This window comes from Bos grunniens, chromosome 3 (assembly GCF_055505025.1).
Source record: "Bos grunniens cultivar Pamir isolate PY7600 chromosome 3, Bosgru_T2T1.0, whole genome shotgun sequence".
NCBI classification, from domain to species: Eukaryota; Metazoa; Chordata; class Mammalia; order Artiodactyla; family Bovidae; genus Bos; species Bos grunniens.
Window position 1 is genome coordinate 71942933 of NC_141167.1, and position 22550 is coordinate 71965482.

The 22550-nt window shown below is 44.1% G+C and overlaps 1 protein-coding gene and 1 long non-coding RNA gene across 3 annotated transcripts in view; one reads left to right on the forward strand and one right to left on the reverse strand.

The window, feature by feature from the left end:
* ABCA4 (ATP binding cassette subfamily A member 4) overlaps positions 1 to 22550 on the reverse strand; it is a 124106-nt gene that overhangs the window by 96168 nt on the left and 5388 nt on the right. Inside the window, exons 2-6 of the mRNA XM_086391299.1 lie at positions 22241 to 22438; positions 5182 to 5271; positions 2676 to 2916; positions 1514 to 1653; positions 779 to 895 (exon numbers count right to left, since the gene is read on the reverse strand). Of these exons, the coding sequence (XP_086247425.1) occupies positions 779 to 895; positions 1514 to 1653; positions 2676 to 2916; positions 5182 to 5271; positions 22241 to 22414 (762 nt within the window). The 5' untranslated portion in view covers positions 22415 to 22438. The remainder of the gene's footprint in view (positions 1 to 778; positions 896 to 1513; positions 1654 to 2675; positions 2917 to 5181; positions 5272 to 22240; positions 22439 to 22550) is intronic.
* On the forward strand, positions 14313 to 17332 carry LOC147375837 (uncharacterized). 2 transcript variants are annotated; one of them, XR_015160529.1, is made up of 2 exons: positions 14313 to 15888; positions 16604 to 17332. It is a non-coding gene; the product is annotated as an uncharacterized LOC147375837 (long non-coding RNA). The 2 variants fall into 2 exon arrangements; XR_015160530.1 differs by lacking the exon at positions 14313 to 15888 and adding an exon at positions 15953 to 16307.

The window sequence follows — 22550 nt, forward strand, 5'->3', positions numbered from 1 at the left end:
TAGGATAGACTCTAAGGTTCCCTAAAAATCTAGTGGGTTTTCTTCTACCATAAAGCATATCTAGCTATATCCTGTTTTCCCCCTATACATAGGTCTCTATAAGAAAGGAGAGATGGGGGAGAGGGGTAGGGACATGGTATATTGGAAGCTTTCTTTTTCTTAAGGATTTTCTTTGGTTTCCTTTAAATTATTTCTGCTACGCAGGACTCTTACCTCCTGATTTTGCAAAATGGAAAATGGGACCAGGGAGACACATTTGACTATCTTTGCAGTTACAGAACTGGCCCCTTGCGGAGATGCCCCTTTGAATCGGAGGCCCTCATGTATATGCATAACAGTGAAGAACCTCAGGAGGTCACTTGTCTTATGATGGTTCTTGTATTTCCCCAGTTTCAAAAACCTGTGCTGTACTTAGTCGCTCAGTTGTTTCCAACTCTTTGTGACCCCACTGACTGTAGCCCGCCAGGCTCCTCTGTCCATGGGATTCTCCAAGCAAGAATACTGGAGTGGGTTGCTATGCCTTCCTCCAGGGGATCATCCCAACCTAGGGATAGAACCCAGGTCTCCCGCATTGCAGGCAGATTCTTTACCATCTGAGCCACCATCAAAGCCCTAGGTCCCATGCAAAGTCAATGATTCCACTTAAGGACAGCTTCAAAAACTGGCGCCTGTTATATTTTGATCTAATTCCAGGGAAAGTTTTGGGAAGAGGAAACAAATGGAACTTTCCTGGCCCTTCTCTTCCCCTCTCCCTCCCGACCTCTAATGCCATCCGTACTCTGATCATGCTCATCTGTGTGCTCTTGTCAAAGAAGTACCAGATCTGGGGCCCTACTTCTTCCCAGACTTTGACCAACTTCCTGACACGCTCCAGCTCTTCAAACGTCGAATTAGCCTAAAATCAGACAGAGACAGCAAAAGAATGGAGAGAGAAAAAGTAAGAGAGAATCTTTGGTTGTACCTTTCCTGTCACTAACCTTCAATGTTTAGGAAAGGGTTTTCAAGGAAGTGTCTTTATTTTTTCAGTCAACTGATATTTCCCAGAACAATCGGCTATTTCCCAGCCTCCAGGACTGACAGAATCTCATTTCTCAGTGGTATTTCTAATATTGATGATGTATTGTCTCAGAATCTCATTAAAGCTAGATTTGGACTCCCTGTGAGCAAATGCTCTCCCTCCCTTCCTCCCTATCTTTGTCTATTCCCGGAAGCTAGGCTTCAGAGAACTGTGAACTCCTCTCTAAGGGATAGAATTTAGGCAATGAGGAAGAAAATATCATTGCAGGCTCCATAGAGAAGGGAGGGTCCAGGCAGGGGCACCGGTGCAAAGCCTTCCCAGGGGAGGAACCCAGTGTCCACTGAGCAAAAAACAAACAGAAGGCTACCACCAGGAGGGCACAGTAAAACACACACACACACTCACACATACACACACATGCATGCACATACACTCTCATTCTACTGGACAGCCAGAGGCAGAAGGCAGAAGGGACAAGACCAGCTGGGACCTTACATTCTTCAGTATTCTGCGTGTTGCAGGGGAATCTGGAGTAAAGAGGATTTTTCCCATCAACAAAGGCTTTGCTGCCCTCCAGGCTATTTTGGTTAGAGGGTTTGACTCCAGGCTCTGGATCAATGCGTTACAAAAGGTTGCTGTCAGGAGAGAAGGGATGGATTTTATAGAAACTCCCTGTTGCTCAGCTAAACATAGTCATTAGTGTGTTCAAATCACATGTTTCATTCAACTATATGCTGGAGGATTTGACAAATAACCTAAATTAATAGGCTGCACTCCACCAATAACAAGCTCATCATTAGTAAGTAACAAAATGCCACAGTGCATCTCAATAAAGGCCTCATCAGAGAAACAAAGGACGGGGCTTGCCCTCGCTTTCTTTTTTTTTACCCCCCTGCTTTAGAAAAAGGTTGAGAAGACTGCTTGCGATTATTAAAAGAAACAGAGGACATTCTCAGATGAAAGGGACCGAGAGGCCAAATGAGGCCTTCACTGGAAATCTCAGCTTTAGTTTCAATAATTTCCCTTCAATTAGCCGCTTAACTTCTTTGTTGTGTGTGGCTATCTTGGGGCCCAACTGCTTTGGGTGCGTGCCTCATTGCCTCTTTAATTTTTAACTAGTGGGCTAAGTTGCATTTTGTCCATACCCCACCCTCCTTTACCCCACAGGAGCCAAAAAAAATAGGGAAAAGTGGGAAAGATAACTTGCAAGCAACTTGCCATTTGGAACACAATTCAATAGTACTCACACGGATTTTCACCGTATTGTGTTTGTAAAAACATCCCCCAGCCATATTTATTTGCCAGAGCCCTTCTGACCCCAGCTCTGCTTGCAACTCTGGGCTGCCTCCTCATTTATCTTTCTCTTCCTCTAGAACTTAACCCTAGTTCAATCAGATCAGTAGGAAATGTCCCCTCTGTTCCCTTTCCAAGCGGGTCTCAGTTCTTTCCTTGACTCACTTCCAGATTTCTTTCTGAGCACTGCCCCTCTTCCTACTTGGGGAAATGGACTCTGTGCAAGAAGAAGCCTCTTTGCCCAAAGCTGATCAACAAGACCCAGGGTAAGTCAACCCCAGGATTAATTTCACCTGCAAGTGTTACCCTATCAGCTTAACCCAACATTAGAAGCCAATTTATATGCAGGACTTAGAAAACTTACTTGTTCTTTCGTCATAAGAATAGATAGGATCTTTCCTTGTGGAGTCGATCCCTAGAAAGGCCTTATAGTTATTGTCTTCATACCAGCTGAAGGAGAACACCCGAGATCCTCCTCCCTCGGGGTAGCCACACAAGAGGTCAGACAGGATGCCCATCAGCTGCGTGAAGGTCTCCGGGCCACCAGTCTGCACGAGTGGCCTGGTCACCCACAGCAAGTCTTGAACACTTGGCCGGTGGATGAACTATGGCAAGGCAAAGGCTTCAGGTCATTCTGAGGCAGTCAGAGTCACAACCCACTGTGAAGCCAAAGCTCCAAAGTTTGGGGAGACCTCAGCATACGCGTTTGATTTCCACATTTAAAAGAAAATATAAATATTCTTGGCGATCTTTAATCCAGGTGTGAAATAAAAGCTACTGCCATCCACTCAGGCCCTAGGAGGAAACTAGGATGAGCCTTAAAGAAGATAAAAGAGTTAACTTCCAAAAGCATTTTAATATTACTTCTCTTTCCCAGTCTGTTTAGCATGAATTCCCTGGGAATGTATCCTTAGCGAAATGTAGAGAATATTTCTTTGTAAGTCAGTTCTTTGGTTCTGTTATTCCCACCAAGATGGAGCTACTGGAAAAAACTGGGAAATGAAATGAAGGAGTAGCTCTGTCTTAGAAAGGCAAAGTCAGGGCAAATTTGGTCTTTGGCCAAAAGTTTAGAAATTAGTTTCTTATATTTGGAAAATTATCTTCTTATTAGCTCAGCTTTACCAAATGTGGACTGTTCCATTTACCTGAAATGTGTGGTTTGTGGTTTCTTTCCGTCTGTGTGTGTGTGTATATATTTTAGGATCGAAGCAAATATAGAACAAATGAACTCTCCATTCCTGGAAAAACTCTTTAAATTTTGCACCAAACTAAGAAGAGGCTGGTGGTCCTCTCTCCATATGGGTACTGGTGGCACTCACTGGCCTCATTTTTTGAAGGTGAATCTATAATGCTGAGAACTAAGTTAAGGGCTGCCAGAGTTGCCAAGATATCAGTTTCCATACTACCATTTGACTTTAAAGGAAAATACAAAATAAAAACCATGCTGCTTTTATTCCCCAAACAGACTTGGTTACCTGTTTTCAAAGGCATATGGAGGTCTTAAAAAACCATTCAATCTGGTGAGACTGAAAATAGTTCTCCTACTGCAATAAGTGATGTTTACCTGTCATCTCCTCTCTGTCCACATGCCAACACTTGCCCTCTGAGACTGTTGAGTGCCGTGGAGAATCCACATAGTGAGTCACGCCTATAATCACAGTCTAGGCTTCAATAATAAAGATGGAATCTCAAATTGCTTTAATAGCAGTAAGCCTTATGACAGTCTTGTAAGAGGTTATTACCATTATTATGTTGCTCATTTAATCAAAGCGCTCAGAGATGAAGAGGCTGTTCCAGGGTCAAATGGTCTAGTATCAGTTAATGTAAACAGGGCCATCTGTTTCAGTGCAGTTCACGAATGCTAGACTTGTTATCTAGTCAGGCAAGAAACTTTCTGGAACTCCCACATGGAGTTAAGAGTGTTGATTTGCTTTGGAGATTAAAAAAAAAAAATTCTCTATCAACTTCAACCCTATTATACTGATATACATTTTTTAAATGCTTATGAAGAGAAGAATGTTAAATAGAGACTCCCACTACAGCAGGTGGTCATCAGTACAATGGGTCCTTTTCTAACTTGCCCTGCACAGCACTCTGCCCAGGCTGAGCTTAGTTTTATGAGGACAGATTCTAACCATGCAGATTTCAAGGTTGGCAAAGCCCAAATCAGCTGAGAATACTGGAGGGAAAAAAATTTGGGGAAAATTATGTTTCCCCTTTGCCTCTCTTTCATAATATTCATTACACATGAAGCTAATTGTTTATTTCACAGCTCTCCTCCCTGTTGGACTACATATTTCACAAGGCAGTGACCATATATCTGTCTCTTCATCATCGTGACCACAGCACCTGTCATCTGTTGAGTGGAAAATTGTTTATATATGGGCAAAGGCTTGTGTATTTGATTAAAATGTGCACATCATTTATAAAACAACACCAAAAAGTCACTCTCTTTGTGATGAAATGAGTAAAGTATATAAGACACTTAGAGTCTGTACGTATATGCTATTACTATTAATGGTATAGATTCATGTGGATTTTAAGGACATAAGAGAATATAGGATCATGTCAGAAAGAATGAAAAGATTTGAATTCAGTTGTCAGTCCCCTGATAATCCACTATACCAGTTAAAGTGTTGTTTCCTTCTAGGTGTGAAATTAGACAAATGGTTCCTTTCTGTCTGCCTCCCACTCAGGAGCATGGATAATTAAGGATATATGAACAGGTGTTTTGAAATTGCTAGACGGAAAAATCAAATGTATTTCTCCTTGGACGGGTCCGAGGTACAATTAAATTATTTGATATATTAAGTGTGATAAAACACTGAAAAGATATAATGGAATTATATTACTGTCATCAAGCCACTTACTTCTTGAATTCTTGGTGACATATCAGATAATATTCTTCCCCAGGATCTCAGATTCATACCTTGAGAACGGCTGTCTAGGAGTCTGGGAAACTGTAATTGATAGGAAAAAAATATTTTAAAAACATATATATACATGTATGTGTGTGTGTATAGTTCTACATATGCACTTTTGGTGCTATCTGATCTCCAGTATGCTGGTAAAACATTTCCTACCTTCTTTCTGATTACAGGACCTCTTCTGCAAGATTGCTTTCAAAAACAAGTTTTTGTCTAAGAGAAAATCAAAGGTTCTTATTCTCAACCCTACTGAACTAGTCAATCACAAATAGTTTTATGGTGACATTAAATACACCAAAGTGATTCTGATTGCTGGTTTAGTGATACCAAACAAGACTCCTGGAGGAAGGAAAAGAGAGCAGCTGCTGGTGCGTAAAGGAGGCTGCGTGCGGAGGGCGCCCATCTGTTCACCTGGGCTTTGTGGACACTCGCAGGCTTCCTTGTCATTGTTGTCCCTTTATGTCCTTTCCAGACAGGTTGTGTTTCTTCCTCTGTTCAGCACCAATCTCTTATGGATGTGCCAACTCCAGCACCTTTCTTTTCAAAGCTGCTGCTGGCAGCCTTGAATAGAGAGAGTAGTTCCCTCTCAGAGTCTCTGTCTCACGCTAGTGTTCTAGTGATCCCAGGCCTGTGCAGCAATACAGCGCTGTTTGCGTGTTTTCCACTGCTGTGGGGAAGGTGGAAGTTCACGAGTTTTCTGGCTCTGAGTCCCAGAGCCTGATGTGAACACCTTGTTTGGCAGAAATCAAGTTCAAGTCCTGAATGAATGACTTCATTCTTCATAGTTTGAAAATGATTGAATCACCAGTTCTCTGTTTTTTTAGGATTGACTTCTAACTTTTGAGATGGTGATTCAAACTCAAGTGTGCCCCTTGAGTAGGCCTGGAGGGGATCTGCATTTTAACAAGCTCAACATATAATTCTCTTTCATATATTTGTGGACCACAAGCCACAAGCCTTGCCTTCTCATTTGCCAGTACCGCTCTCCTAAATGCTGGGGGTACTGACCCAGCTGCAGCAAAGCAGAGAAGCAGGTGGAGTTAGGCTTTGAGCAGCCTGGCTATTTCTAGCTGTGGCCCTGCTCCCCTCTCTCCTGGCTGTAGGTGCAGGAGCCCTCATATTTCTCTCTGACTCTGAACTGAAGAGTAAGTGTATGTATACTTATGGAGCATTAGCGTTTCAGACTTACTTTATAACTGCAGTATGAAAGACCTCCTTATGCATGCGAGCTACAAAGCAGCAGCAGGAGAATTTTCTAGACTAAGGAGCAGTAAAGCCACCATTGAGACTGTAACCTTGAGAAAAGTCTTTTCTCCTTAACCTTTACACTGGTCCCAGACTTTGGTCTTGCCATGACTACTTTGCAAACTCCTTGAAAATAGCTTCAGTGTTGGGCAAAGTACTTTAATTCCTGTTTTCCCATAAGATGGTGGGGCTGAGAAGAGTAGGTAGGAAGGGAGGAAGCCAGCAGGTAAAAATATATGCCAGTGGTAAGATATCACTCAGTCCTGCTGACTCGCCTTCCAAACTACCTCCAATAAGAACTATTACAGATGAAAGGGGATATAAGACATAACCAATTACAATGCTGCTGTGAACCTTATTTTGACTTTGATCTGAACAAACCACCTGTAACAAACAAAGGGAAAGTTAACGTAACAGGGTATTAGGTATTATTGAGGAATTAATTTTGTTGGGAGTGATCATAGAACTGTGGTTTTGTTAAAACAAGTAAGTTTTTATGTTAGAGATACATAGGGAAATATGTGCGGGTGAAATGTTGTGTGTGATTTGCTTTAAAAGACTTCAGGGAAAAAAGGAACAGATAAAACAAGAACAGCCAAATGTTGATAATAGTTGAAGCTAGGTGATGGGTACATGAGAGTTTATGATGTTATTTTCTCTTTTATAGTTATTTCTATAATAAAATTCTAAAATTAAGGTTTTTGCATGCATAAATAAATTAATATTGCATGAATACTCTCGCCTCTCTTTGTTCTTTCCTCACTAAACTGTTTTGCTTAAGTTCTCTTTGCTTCTTTCTCAGAACATCTTATCAGAACAGCCTTCTTGCTGGCCTCTTGACCCTAATCTCCTTCCTTCAGATGCACCCTCCACACTATAGCCTGAGTTACCTGACATGACAATACAATCATGTTACTTCTCCCGCACAAAGATCCTCCGTGGCTCCCTACTGTCTCCAGGAGAGAAGGTCAGTACCCATGCTGGACACACATGACTTCTCATGAGCTGGTGCGTGGCTCCCTCTCAAGCCTTCTCTCTTACTTTTCCTTCAGAGTCTAGACTTCATTCTACACTCCCTAATGTGCCAGTCCCTTTCTCATGCTTCCTGGCCTGTGCACATTGTCTGCCTCCCTCCTCTGCTTGGTAAAGTTTTCCTCATTCTTCAAGGCTGATTCCTAAGACCACTATCTATAAAGCAGTGTTCTCATGGTAGATTCAGATGATGCTTCTTTTTATATGCTTCTTCACTCACCCTTGCTCTGTTGAGTTTTTAAGGTGCCCTGTTTATTTCCTTCCTTGCACTCTTCACCATAGGTAATTATTCTACTGTTCACATGTTATCTGTCTCTCTTATTATACTGTAAGCTCCATGTAGACAGGAACTATGTCTGTGTGTTGGGCACATAGTAGACATTCAGGCACATATCAAATATGATGAATGAATGCTCATAGCAACAAGCAGGTGCCTGCTACTTCATGAAATGGTATGCTTACTAAGGGCAGTGCATAGGTAGATAGGAAGATAGATAGATAGGAAGACATTTATTATAAGGAATTGGCTCATGAAATTATGGAGGCTGGCCAATCCCAAGATCTTCAGGGTGAGTTGGTAGGCTAAGTGTGTATTAGTCGCTGAGTCATGTCCAACTCTTTGCCACCCCATGGACTAGTTCGTCAGACTCCTCTGTCCATGGAATTCTCTAGGCAAGACTACTGGAGTGGTTAGCCCTTCCCTTCTCCAGGGGATCTTCCCAACACAGGGATTGAACCTGGGTCTTCTCCATTGCAGATAGATTCTTTACCATCTGAGCCACCAGGGAAGCCCAAGCGGGCTGGAGACCCACAAAGAGTTGGTGTTTCAGTTTGAGTTTAAAAGCAGAAAAAGAATCAATGTCCTATTTCAAAGCTAGTAGGGCAGGAAGAATTCTCTCTTACTTGGGAGAAGGTCTTCCCTGCTCCACCCTTTATTCCCACATTTCTTAGAAGAACAATTCACATTCAGTGATTCATTTCCTCACCAGCACTTCCTAGTCTCCTACCTTCATCATCCTACCAAGATGCTTTCACTAGAATCCCCAGTTTTAGAGTCTAAAGGATGCTTTCGGTTCTGGTCTTTTCAGACCTCTCTGCTCTTGACAATTTGGTCATGCTCTTTTCCTCCATGACACTCGTCTTGCCTGGTTTCCTCTGTTCTCTCTCTGCCTGTCCAAGTGCTTCTGCTTCCACCTTCTGCATTATGTGCTGAGGTTCCCGAGGACCTCCATACCCTTGCTCTTCTCACTCCACACACTCTCTCTGGGTTTTTTCATTCCCTTTATCATTTAATCCGCTACATTTTTGTTGATGACTTCTAAATCTGCATCTCCAACTTTCAATTGTTTGCTGGATAATTTGCTCAAATCCAATTTGTCCTAAACTGATCTCATTATGTTCTCCCAAACCAGCTTCTGTTCTGGGATGCCCTTCCTCAGTTGGTGGCACTGCCTCCTGCCCGTCACCAGAGCTGGAAGCCTGGGAGTCACGGGTGATTCTTTCCCATCCCATTGTCAAAATCCAAGCCTGAAGATCTAGAAGCTGGTGCTGGATCTGAGTGTGGGCCAGGATGAGCCATTAAAATGCAGAGAGGGGAGCAAAGAGAAATAGGAAAGACAGCCTTAGAAAGAAGCTGGAATCAAGGGATGGAGACTAAAGAAGCTGTACAGAGAAAAACAAGCAGGGTCCTAGATGATGGGAGGCACCTAAGAGAGACGAGAAGCCCAGAGGCACAGAAGATAAGCAACTGTCACATTCATGCACCCAGAGACTGGACAGCAATCAGTCAGTCACAGCTCCTATCACTTTTAAGTACTTTCTCTTCTTTGTGAGTTTGTTGTGTGTTTTCCTCACTTAACTGTGGACTAGATACTATCTATGTCTGTGCTTTGCCTCAGTGGACAGCTTCTTTCCATCCTCTCTCCTTCATCTCCATAGGCTCTAGGCACGCTCTGATCTTAAAACTTGATCCTGCCTCAAATTCACATGTTTAAAGCATCTGTGTCTCTGTCTATAGCTATATTGATACAGGTAGATAGATACACATTTTTAAGGCTCTTAATTTTACTTTTGAAATTTGACTTTGACTAACTGCTTTATACAGTCAGCAAAAACAAGACCGGGAGCTGACTGTAGCTCAGATCATGAACTCCTTATTGCCAAATTGAGACTGAAATTTAACAAAGTGGGGAAAACCACTAGACCATTCAGGTATGACCTAAATCAAATCCCTTATGATTATACAGTGGAAGTGAGAAATAGATTTAAGGGACTAGCTCTGATAGACAGAGTGCCTGATGAACTATGGATGGAGGTTCGTGACATTGTACAGGAGACAGGGATCAAGACCATCCCCATGGAAAAGAAATGAAAAAAGCAAAATGGCTGTCTGAGGAGGCCTTACAAATAGCTGTGAAAAGAAGAAAAGTGAAAAGCAAAGGAGAAAAGGAACGATATAAACATCTGAATGCAGAGTTCCAAAGAATAGCAAGGAGAGATAAGAAAGCCTTCCTCAACAATCAATGCAAAGAAATAAAGGAAAACAACAGAATGGGAAAGACTAGAGATCTCTTCAAGAAAATTAGAGATACCAAGGGAACATTTCATGCAAAGATGGACTCGATAAAGGACAGAAATGGTATGAACCTAACAGAAGCAGAAGATATTAAGAAGAGGTGGCAAGAATACACAGAAGAACTGTACAAAAAAGATCTTCATGACCCAGATAACCACGATGGTGTGATCACTCACCTAGAGCCAGACATCCTGGAATGTGAAGTCAAGTGCGCTTTAGGAAGCATCACTACGAACAAAGCTAGTGGAGGTGATGGAATTCCAGTTGAGCTATTTCAAATCCTGAAAGATGATGCTGTGAAAGTGCTGCATTTAATATGCCAGCAAATTTGGAAAACTCAGCAGTGACCACAGGACTGGAAAAGGTCAGTTTTCATTCTAATCCCAAAGAAAGGGAATGCCAAAGAATGCTCAAACTGCCGCACAATTGCACTCATCTCACACGCTAGTAAAGTAATGCTCAAAATTCTCCAAGCCAGGTTTCAGCAATACGTGAACCGTGAACTTCCAGATGTTCAACCTGGTTTTAGAAAAGGCAGAGGAACCAGAGGTCAAATTGCCAACATCCGCTGGATCATGGAAAAAGAAAGAGAGTTCCAGAAAAACATCTACTTCTGCTTTATTGACTATGCCAAAGCCTTTGACTGTGTGGATCACAATAAACTGTGGAAAATTCTGAAAGAGATGGGAATATCAGACCACCTGACCTGCCTTTGAGAAACCTGTATGCAGGTCAGGAAGCAACAGTTAGAACTGGACATGGAACAACAGACTGGTTCCAAATAGGAAAAGGAGTTCGTCAAGGCTGTATATTGTCACCCCGCTTCTTTAACTTCTATGCAGAGTACATCATGAGAAACGCTGGGCTGGAAGAAGCACAAGCTGGAATCAAGATTGCCGGGAGAAATATCAATAACCTCAGATATGCAGATGATACCACCCTATGGCAGAAAATGAAGAGGAACTAAAAAGTCTCTTGATGAAAGTGAAAGAGGAGAGTGAAAAAGTTGGCTGAAAGCTCAACATTCAGAAAACTAAGATTATGGCATCTGGTCCCATCACTTCATGGCAATTAGATGGGGAAACAGTGGAAACAGTGTCAGACTTTATTTTTGGGGGCTCCAAAATCACTGCAGATGGTGTTTGCAGCCATGACATTAAAAGACGCTTACTCCTTGGAAGGAAAGTTATGACCAACCTAGATAGCATATTCAAAAGCAGAGACATTACTTTGCCAACAAGGTCCATCTAGTCAAGGCTATGGTTTTTCCAGTGGTCATGTATGGATGTGAGAGTTGGACTGTGAAGAAAGCTGAGCACCAAAGAATTGATGCTTTTGAACTGTGGTGTTGGAGAAGACTCTTGAGAGTCCCTTGGACTGCAAGGAGATCCAACCAGTCCATCGTAAAGGAGATCAGTCCTAGGTGTTCATTGGAAGGACTGATGCTGAAGCTGACACTCCAGTACTTTGGCCACCTCATGTGAAGAGTTGACTCATTGGAAAAGACTCTGATGTTGGGAAAGATTGAGGGTAGGAGGAGAAGGGGACAACAGAGGATGAGATGGCTGGATGGCATCACAGCCTCGATGGACATGAGTTTGGGTGGACTCCGGGATTGGCGATGGACAGGGAGGCCTGGCATGCTGCATTTCATGGGGTCGCAAAGAGTAGGACACGACTGAGCGACTGAACTGAACTGAACTCATTTAATGAATGATCTGGTACAATGTCTAAGCAATCACTGCAAATACTTACTAATGTTTGTAAAGGGAAAGACTGATCTATAAACCAGTTTTTTAAATTTAGAATTTCATGAATATTAAACTTAACCATAAAGTTGAATAACATTACCTTTCTTAAGGATTCAATTTAATGTTTATTAACTTTAATTCTAAGCTTTTTCTTTGTATTTTGAAGCCATTATTTTTATTTTTAGTAAAAGGTGAAAGATTTATGTGATCTGAAGAGAAACCAGAGTATGATTAATGTTTTATTTTTAGATCTCAAACATTTTTGTAGGCCTCTGCAAACCCTGTTGCCTTTAGTTACTAGGTTATCATTTTAGGGCCTAATAAAACAGCCTACCCACTCCATCTCACCCCATCCTCACCCTATTGGCCAGTCAGGTCAGGTAAAACCACCTCATCTTCTCCAGAAAGCTTTCTTCCCCTTCACCATCATGCTCTTCTTGCCCTCCTTCCCCGTAAGTTAATGTACCCCGTCTAGTTGCTCCTAAATCCTCTGTCCTTTTATCACTTTTACACTGGTTTGCTATTTTTTTTTAAGTCATCTCTCTTTCTGTTGTTGTTGTTTTAGTTGCTAAGTCGTGTCTGACTCTTTTGTGACCCTGTGGCCTGTAGCCCATCAGGCTCCCCTGTCCATGGGATTTCTCAGGCAAGAATACTGGAGCGGGTTGGAGATCCAGGGGATCTTCCTGACCCAGAGGTTGAACCTGCATCTCCTACATTGGCAGGTGGATTCTTTATCGCTGAGCCACCTGGGAAGACCCTCTGTCTTTCTACTATACTGTAAATTCATTAAGCATAGGAATACATTTTTTTTTATATATATCTTCAGAGTATGGTACATAGTAAATGTGCAATAAATGTGTACTGTATCACTTAATGAGAAAATAAACACAATCTAGTGGATAAGAGACAAAGTCTATTGTGATTTTAGGTTCAATGAGAGATATTTTTACAGGATACAATGGTGACTTACAGAAAGGGTGTGGTCGGCTCTGCCTAGGGATGGGGGAAGCTAACACTTGGTTTTGCTTTGAAAGAAGACAAGGTAATGATCGTGAGAGTGAGGGCAGTGTTTATGGACAGAACAGGAGGGCCAGGAATTTCAGGAGGAGGAGGAATATAAGGAGAGATGGCAAGAGAGACTAGAGGGCCAGCCAGTCAGAATAAGACCAGAAATTTGGGGAAGGTGGACAGGAGGAACAACTGCTGGAGGTACATTTTTGTGTTTGGTTAACATTTTCCTTTTCAGTCTTGTCTGTTATATAGAGTGAAGTAAATCAGAAAGAGAAAAACAAATATTTTATATTAGTGCATATATATGTGGAATCTAAGAAAATTGTACCCTATTTTCTGGGCAGGAATAGAGACACAAATATAGAGGCTAGATGTGTGGACATGGTGGGTGGTGTGGTATGGATGAATTGAGAGATTGGGACTGACATATATACACTGCCACGTGTAAAATAGATAGCTAGTGGGAACCTGCCATATAGCACAGGGAACTCAGCTCACTGCTCTGTGATGACCTACATGGGTATAGGGTGGGAGGGAGGCTCAAGAGAGAGGGGATATATGTGTGAATATAGCTGACTCATGTTGTCACACAGCAGAAACTGACAATATTATAAAGCAACTATATCCCATTAAAAATAATTTAATAATATTCATTATGTTAATATAAATATTTACTGAGTTCCAGCTGTATCCCTGGTACCACAGCTGCAATGCCTTTCCTAGCTCTTTCCAGTGGAGATGGTAAATAATGAGGATCTTGTACTCAAACCTCTGTTTTAGATACCACCTACATCTCAGAACAGTGCTCCCCCATCCCGTCTCCCCAGGGAACACTTCATATGTGTCTAGTCACCAACTGTCTGATTGATGTTGCCATAAATTATAAAATAACTTTCCCAGGCTCCCTCCCCCAGTATCTATTCAAATTTGCATGGATTGTTCCTGCCAAAAGAACCGGAAGGGACTGTAAATTTATTTGAATGGAAATATGAAAACATTTCTGGAAAAAAAGGTCACAGACCAAAATGGCAAGTATCATCATCTCTCTCTCTCTCACACATACACACGCACACCACTGTTTCCTATGCCAAATAAATTCTCTCAATTTCCCAAACAACAAGTAACCCTTCTATGTCACGCCTGTCCTCAGCACTCAAGTTGAACTCAACCCGTTTAAGACCTGATTAGATCTCATAAGAAAGATTGGATATACAGATAGGGCTATAGAAAAGTAGGTCTCTATCATCTTCCATCAGCTTTGGGAGGTCTGAGGGTTTCCTGGGCCTTGGTCCAGAACTTGAAAAATGGATACAAGGTCCTACCCAGTAGCCAAGAAAATTCTGGTTACATGAGGTCTCTGGGTTCTCAAGGGACGAGGTACATGCCTATCCTTTGGGACTGTGTAATATTTTTTCTTGAGGCAGAATAAACTATATTCCCTACTAACAGAGAAAGCAATGGTAACCTACTCCAGTACTCTTGCCTGGAAAATCCCATGGGCGGAGGAGCCTGGTAGGCTGCCGTCCATGGGGTCGCGAAGAGTTGGACATGACTGAGTGACTTCACTTTCACTTTCATGCATTGGAGAAGGAATTGGCAACCCACTCCAGTGTTCTTGCCTGGAGAATCCCAGGGAAGGGGGAGCCTCGTGGGCTGCTGTCTGTGGGGTCACACAGAGTCGGACAGAACTGAAGTGACTTAGCAGCAGCAGCAGCTACTAAAAAAAGTCTCACTTGAGCAATTCTTACTGACACTTTGGATCCGACAGGTTAATCAAACAGATGCCACGCTGTCAGCACAAAAAAAGACATGTTTTAAGAGTTGAAATTTTTGTTTTACTTTCTCTGATTCAAAGAAGGCCATCTGGAAACCAGTATTGATTTCTAAGTTGAGGATCTAACACAAGGGTGAATAGGTAACCTTGGGTTAAAATTGTCTTTACAAGGATAACGTGGTCTCTGGGAACTGGTGGAGGGCTCTGGAGTAAAGGGTGAGCTTCTGTCTTTAAAGCACCCAGACAGAGGTGAAAAGCAGATGAAGCGGTAGACAGACAGTGAGGGGCCCACTGTGTTTAATTGTGGGCTGCTACAGGAAATCCAGATTTATCCGGGAGGGAAGTTGTTGCTAGGCAACTGGAGGAATGTAGATTTGAAGCATGTTTGTTGCAACCTGACAGTTGTGAAGCATCAGATGAAAAGAGAGGAAACCAGCTTCAGTGGTGAGGGGGCAACCAGGAGGGGACACCCTGAGTACCAGGAAATGCGTCATGAGTAGAGAATTCAGACTAAATCACTCAGAGCAGTGGGGAAATGCCAAACTGTCTCTACCGGGAGAGGTCACAGAGACAAGCTGTCTCCCAGAACTGGGGAGGAAGGAGGGGCAGAGAGTCTGAATGAGAGGGTGGGCTCTTGAACAGACAAGTAATGGGACTCTCTCCGGCTCAACAGAAACTGGGCCTTTTTCTTTCCATGGTGACTTCAGTTTTGTTTTCAGTATTTGTGGCTGATGAATGCAAAACTGAGTTTGGAATCTAGGGGCAGCCAAGAGACTACCCCTTGAAATAGTCCTCTTCCTAGTCTGAGGGTCTGGGGGTCTGGGGAGGAAGAATGTCCCACCTAAGTGTTTGAGGAGGACACTTCTGGGAGTGGAGCAATGAGGCGGCCCCCCACAAAGCAGCTACATTCTTATTTTTGTAAGAGCAAAAATGCTTTTTGTTTCAAAGTGCTTTTCTACCTCTAATGTAAATTTCACCACTGAATCCTATGAGATCCAGGGAATAGGTTTTGCTGTCTCAATTTTACACATGGGGAAGCTGAGTTCCTTGCAAATGACAGCAAGGAAGGGGCCAGTGCAGAGCCAGGACCAGGCCCCTGACCATCAGGAGATCTTGTGCACCCCAGCAGGCTGTCGGCCTTCTGGTCCTTTCTCTCTCTCTGGGGTCCTGTGCTCAGGGGAGAAGCTGATTACTTGATAAGGAGAATTAAGGAAGAATCTGTGGCTGTATTTTAAATCTTTTGGAAAGGATATACATGAATGGTAAGTAGGAAAGAAATTTTAATGCAAAAGCTCTTAACTTGGGGTCTGACTTCAGAGGCTTCAAGCGCCCCCACCTGCTGTGTGTCCGTGTGAACTCACATTTCTGTAGGGAAAAGGCTTAGAGCTGTTGTCACGTTCTCAAAGGCAGTCCTAATCTATAAAAAGATTAAGAACTACTGTTCTGGAGAGATAAGAAAACTCAGAGGCAGAAATCCTTCTTTAAACCAGTTTACCTTGGAGAAAACCGGATGCCTAACACGTTGCTACTCTATCTACAGCTACTGAATAAAGGCCAGAACCCCAGGACACTTTATCCTAAGAGCAGTCTTTGCAGGGGACTGTTTGTGTCCTAAGTGACTTTAGTTTTGACCTCTAAGTCTTTTTCTCCTTTTTAAATTCATAAAACTACAACTCATCTGGTAAGAAAATAAGCCCTGGCCTCCAGTAGGTGCCTGGAGCCTAAAAGAAACCATTGCAGGCCAATGCCAGTCAAGCCCATAATCCTAATATACATTTAACATACATTAATATCCCTCTCTCTTCCATTTCATTTCTTTATCAAAATCAGCTTGCCAAAATTTTGAATTATAATAGACACATAATTTTGTAGCTGTAGAAAGAACAAATACTAATGCTATAAATCAGCTGTATTTGCTGTGGCTAAATAATTTTCAAAAAACAATCTATTTTCTAACTTGATTTTCTTTTCGCTCAGCCTGCTGCACTTCCCTCCACGTTGCTGACACCGAGCACCACTGCTTTCTCTTCCTTCCCCCGAGACACCCTGCAAAAATGGGAGAATGTTGACAGCCCAAGGATTCAAAGATGGGAGGAGAGAGATCATGAAGTGAAGTCACTAATGGGAGAAACCATCACAAAATCCTGGAGACATGGGGCTTTTCCAGAGAATTTTGAGGCGGCAACGTCACCCGAAAACTGAAACGCATAGTTGAAATTTAACAAACTGCAACGAATGATCCAAGAGAGCAGAAACCACGGCCAGCTCACACTGAGCAGGGGCAGTCCACCCACGCTTATTCCCAGTGATTCAGGAATTTAGGGAGCAGAGCCAAGAACAAAGCAGGACATTGAAAAGAACATGTAGCAAGCACCCCTAAGATTGGCCTTTCTCCTATGGAACTCAATCAATGTTCAGCCACCCCATAGTCACAAAGACACAGGGAAAATGAAGTCAGAAAACTAAAAATGTTTCAGAGTAGTAGTTGAGGGAAAGGAAAGAAAGCTGAATCATGTCACATTGGAAACGACTGCAAAGGGGAAAACCACGGGCCAAAATGCCGGGGAGGCCAATTTCCTCTATCAGTGTCCATTGAGAGGGGGAAGGGAGGGAAACGCAGATTTCCCAGCAGCGTGGCAGGTCTTGGCACCCGCCTCAGTTCTCCTGCCGAACTTCCACAAATAAACATGCGGAGCTGAAGGGACAGATTTGCTTCTCAGCAAGATTTCAAAGCTGTGCACCAGGAGTCAGGGAGAAAACAGGAAGGATTGAAGGGGGAGGAGGAGGAGGGGGAGGGACACACACGCCTTGGGCCAGATCAGATGGGAAACAGCCCAAACCCTCACCCGAAACTGACACACCGTTTTTTATGAGGTGCAAGACGTTTCAGGTAGCCTCGGCAATCTCAGTACCTCGGCCCAGGCCTGAGCTGCTGGGTTTCAAGCTGGGGGCGTTAGGTCTGAAAAGGCCACAGGTGAAGGCAAGCTCTTTTAAACCATCTCAACCCAGGTGAAAGCAAGAGGGGCTAATTCTTCTTGGAGTAAATCCAGTCAGCTGGCTGCTGTTTTTTTTCCCAGTCTGCCTAGGTTATTGGGCACAGAGAGAGAGAGAGGAGTGTGTGTGTGTGTGTGTGTGTGTGTGTGTGTGTGTACACGCGAGCGTACATCTGGGGATGGGTGGGGTGGAGGAAGGCGTGGGTACTGCACTTGGATTATTTGAGGATGACAACACTCACTTCTGATCTCCAAGGGGCTGAGGAAAAACACAGCTGGCCCCAGTTGGTGCTGAGTCTCCAGCCCCCTTCTCCTAGTTTTCTTGGCTGTATGGCCAGTTTGGGGGTTAAACTTCCACCCACACGCCCAGGTCCTGACACAACAGGGGTAGGTGTCATGAAGTGGTTTAGTGAGTTGGCCCCTCTCTCTTTGTTAGTGAGCACCAATTTGGCAGTTACTGAAAGCTTATTTATACACTGATACACATGTGCCTGAAAAACAGCCCAGGAGAACGGAAGACGCATTCCCCGCACAGGACCTAAGCTTGGCTGCTTGCCAACCAGCTGCAACAACAGCCCTGTCCCAGGGAGGCCTCTGCCCCAGCCTCCGAGCAGCTATGCCTGGCCCATGCCCCTCTGAGAGGGTTGGAGGGTCTGCCCTGAGCTTTTCTGTGCCTGTTTCATCACTGTTTTTCTAAAATCATTGATAGGGTGGGTATAGGAGCAAAAGTTCCATCTTACTGCAAATAATTCCTTATAGGTTTCCTTCTTCATGTTGGTGTTAATCGCTCAGTCATGTCTAACTCTGCAACCCTATGGACTGTAGCCTGTCAGGCTCCTCTGTCCATGGGATTCTCCAGGCAAGCATATTGGAGTGGGTTGCCATTCCCTTCTCCAGGAGATCTTCCTGACCCAGGGGTCGAACCTGCGTCTGCCTGCAATACAGACAGATTCTTTACCATCTGAGCCACGTAGGTTTCCTTCTTTGTAGATGTTTAGTTACTTAGTCCATTTGTCAGCTGGAAAAGCACGTTTCAAGGTCATCACCTAGGTTGTTTGTCCTCTTTGCTCGGGCCCATGTGTCCTGTCTTGGTCAGGTCTTCCCCCACAGACAAGCAGGAGCAAGAAGATGGAAGGTAGGGCAACCCTATCTGCAGGGTTAGCCCATCTCCTGCCAGGGCTTTCTCCTCTTGGCAGTCTCTGGGTCAACAGCAGGGAAGACGCTTCTGCACAACACCCTGGTCTTAGGGGTGAAAAGTGAAAGTGCTCTGAGGCCTTCGGAGCATTTGGGTACTATTATTATTACGCTTGGTCTTCCCTCATAGCTCAGTTGGTAAAGAATCCGCCTGCAATTCAGGAGACCCCGGTTCCATCCCTGGGTCAGAAAGATCCCCTAGAGAAGGAGATGGCTACCCACTCCAGTATGCTTGCCCGGAAGATCCCATGAACAGAGTAGCCTGGTGGGCTACAGTCCATGGGTTGCAGAGTCGGACACAACTGAGCGACTAGCACTCATTCACATGCTTGGTCTACAGAAATTAAGTCTGTAAATCAAACTCCTATATTGTAGGTCCACAACTCTCAATCCTGGCTGGAATGAGAATGCCTGGGAAGCTTTTAAAAATGCTAAAAGAGAGCTTCCCTAGGGGCTCAGTGGTAAAGAATCTGCTGGCCAAATGCAGAAGACACGTGTTCAGTCCCTGATCCAGAAAGATCCCACATGCTGCATACCAACTAAACCTGTGTGCACATCTATTGAGCCTGTGCTCTAGAGCCTGGGCGCCTCTATTACTGAACCCACATGCCACCACCACTGAAGCCTGAGCTCCCTAGAGCCAGTGCTCCGAAACAAAAGCCATCACAATGAGAAGCCTCTGCACTGCAACTAAAGGAGTCCCGCTCTCCACAACCAGAGAAAAGCCCACACAGCAATGAAGACCCAGCACACCAAAAATAAAATACGTAAATTTTTTTTTAAATGCTAAAAGCAATTGAATCAAAATCAATCAGCTGTGGGGAAAGGTGGTATTCGTAACTTTTAAAAGCTCCGCAGGTAACTCAGTATGCAACCACGCTGGAAACCACTGTTCTAGAGGCCAAATGTCCTAAGCCTCAGTGCTGTGACATGGCCTGTTTGTCTCAGGGTAGCTGGGAATTCAGTAAGGGTGTGCAGACCGTGGCTGGGCCCTTGGCCTCAGTGCCTGGTCCAATTCAGGTTTGAGTGCATGGACACATGTACGTGGGTGGTGGGCAAGCACCCAGGGTCCATCTCAGGGAGGTGAGGGTGACCAACCAAAATTCTCTGGTTTCTGAATGCTGACACTTGCCAGAGCAGCATATAAGGACAGAAGAAAAAGCATGCTGGTCTTTCTTATATGATAAACATCTAAAGTCAGTAGCCTAAGTTATGGGTCCAGACCCTAATGAACCATTGTGCCCAGGTCGCCCTTTGTCCTGCTGTATCCAGGCTGTCTGTCTTCATGCCCCAAAGGTACATTTGCTGTAAAGGTGCTTCAAAAAGAGACACATGCCCCTACCCCTTTTCTAGCGCCCAGAGGATTGCATATCCCAGGTACTCAGGGAACCTCCCACAGATCTTCAAATACAAACCTACAAATGCAGGAGCTGGTCTCCCACGGTGCTGGGGCTCAGCTGTCCAGAATAAGGACCTTCATCACCTACTCACTCTCCTGTCTGAATCTGAAAACAAACTGAGAGCTGTCTAAAATTGGGTTCCTCGAGGCACTTTGGACAGAGAAGTTAGAAATGCGTGACTTTTTATTCTCCTGGCAGAGATCTTTTCTGGGGCCCTTGACTCTCAGTATCGGTGGCATCCATAGATATGACCCCTTTACCCACTCTGGATCCCCAATGAACTGGGAAAATTACGGAGTGACATTTCAAGGAAAAGTCACACTGAAAGGAATGAAGTGTGAACCTTGCCATTAACTGTGGGGTCTTGTTTTACTTTGTTTTTAAAGGCCTTCACCTTGCTTTTAAAGACAAGCCTAGGGCAAATTTTCTACTTGAGAGAGCAAATTAAAAAAAAAAAAAAAAAGCAAAGCAAAGCAAAAATCCACAGTGCTTCGCTTGTGGTGCAGTGGTTAACAATCCGCCTGCCAATGCAGGGGACACAGGTTTGATCCCTGGTCTGGGAAGACCCCACGTGCCATGGGACAACTAAGTCTGTATGCCACAACTACTGAAGCCCACGTGCCCCAGAGCCTGTGTCCTGAAACAAGAGGAGCTACTGCAGTGAGAAGCCCACAGACCACAGCTAGAGAGTGGCCCCTGCTCCCGCAACTAGAGAAAGTCCACGAGTAGCAACAGAGACCCAGAGCAGCCAGAAATAAATCAATTAATAACTCTCTTAAAAATATACTCAGAAGCAGTTTGTTTTTTTTTTTTTTAAGACAAAACACAAATTCCTCCAGCAAGTTCTCAGTTGACTGGCACTCCCTGAAATATAGTTCCAGATATTACAATGTAGGCGAAAGAGAAAACACAATTCAATGCTAGAAAATTCTAATTCTGAGTGTTTCTTGAAGCGTGGCCTACAAAGACCTCTATCAGAATCACCTATGTTAACAGCAGATTGCGGCCCAGCCCAGGTTTCCTGAATCAACCTCTGGGGGTAGGAATTTAGAGCTTGCATCTTTTACCAGCTTCCCTGATGATTTTCAGGCACTCTGAAGTGCGAGAACAAATGCCTGAAGCCTATCCCTCTCATCGTGTGTGTGTGTGTGTGTGTGTGTGTGTGTGTGTGTGTATTAGTCACTCAGTCGTGTCCGACTCTTTGAGACCCCATGGACTGTAGCGCACCAGGCTCCTCTGTCCTTGGAATTCTCTATGCAAGAATATTGGAGTGAGTTGCCATTTCCTTCTGCAGGGGATTTCCTGACCCAGGTATTGAACCTGGGTCTCCCGTGTTGCGGGCAGATTCTTTACCATCTGAGAGCCACCAGGGAGGCCCCTTCGAGCAAAAGAAGAGATACAATCGAATCCCAAGACTATGTAGGATGTCGTTCTGAGCATAGCGTTGTGCTAGATCAGGCATGCCAAATTTTTGCAAATTTTCTGTAACATTTTCTCTGTTCTTTTCTACCCATAAACAGTAAGCTCTGAGGTCAAAAGCAGACCCAGAGAAGGGAGTGTAAAGCTCTCATTCACTGACATTTATTAAATGTTTTGCATATATTTTTAATGTATCTTTTCTACTATTCTTAAAAGTATTATATTTGTCTTACAGATGAGTGATAGGGCCAAGAAAGGTTAACCATCATGTCCATGATGACCTAGCCAGGAAGCCAATCCAGGGGTCCCCCCAGGCCTCCTCCTTTCCATACTGCCAGTGGTGGCGAAGAGGGCTGGTCCCACATTTGGCATGGGCCTAGGCCTGCCCCAACCCAAGTCTAAGGGTGAACCTAGTGGTGACTGCTGCATGTCTGGGCCATGTTCTGGAAATACTGTCAGCTGGTTTGGGGACCTCTGGAGCCTGTCTTGAACACCAAGTTTATGCCTTCCCTGACTGTTCATTCATGAGTTCCCAGTGGCCTGTCTCCAGGCCATACTGCCTCCAGAAATTACCTCCCAAAGGGCGAGCAGCTGAACACCTCCCTTACCACGTGGAAGAGCTTGAAGAAGTCCACGTTGGCGTACAGGGTGTCTTCCATCCACTGTAAGGTTCCCTGAGAGAGGGAGCACAAGCTGCCACGCACTGTCTGGGCTGCACGGCGCTGGGGAAAGATCAGGAAACGCTCCAGGAGGGCCTCGCTGCAGGCGATGTCCTTCAGCATCAGGTCTGGGACTCCACGAGCAAACTGCAGAAAGGAAAAGCAACACTGGAAACCTCCCTGTGTAGAAGAATACTGGCCCCCCAGTGATTCCACGTCCTAACCCACAGACCCTGTGAATATGCTATGCGGCACAGTG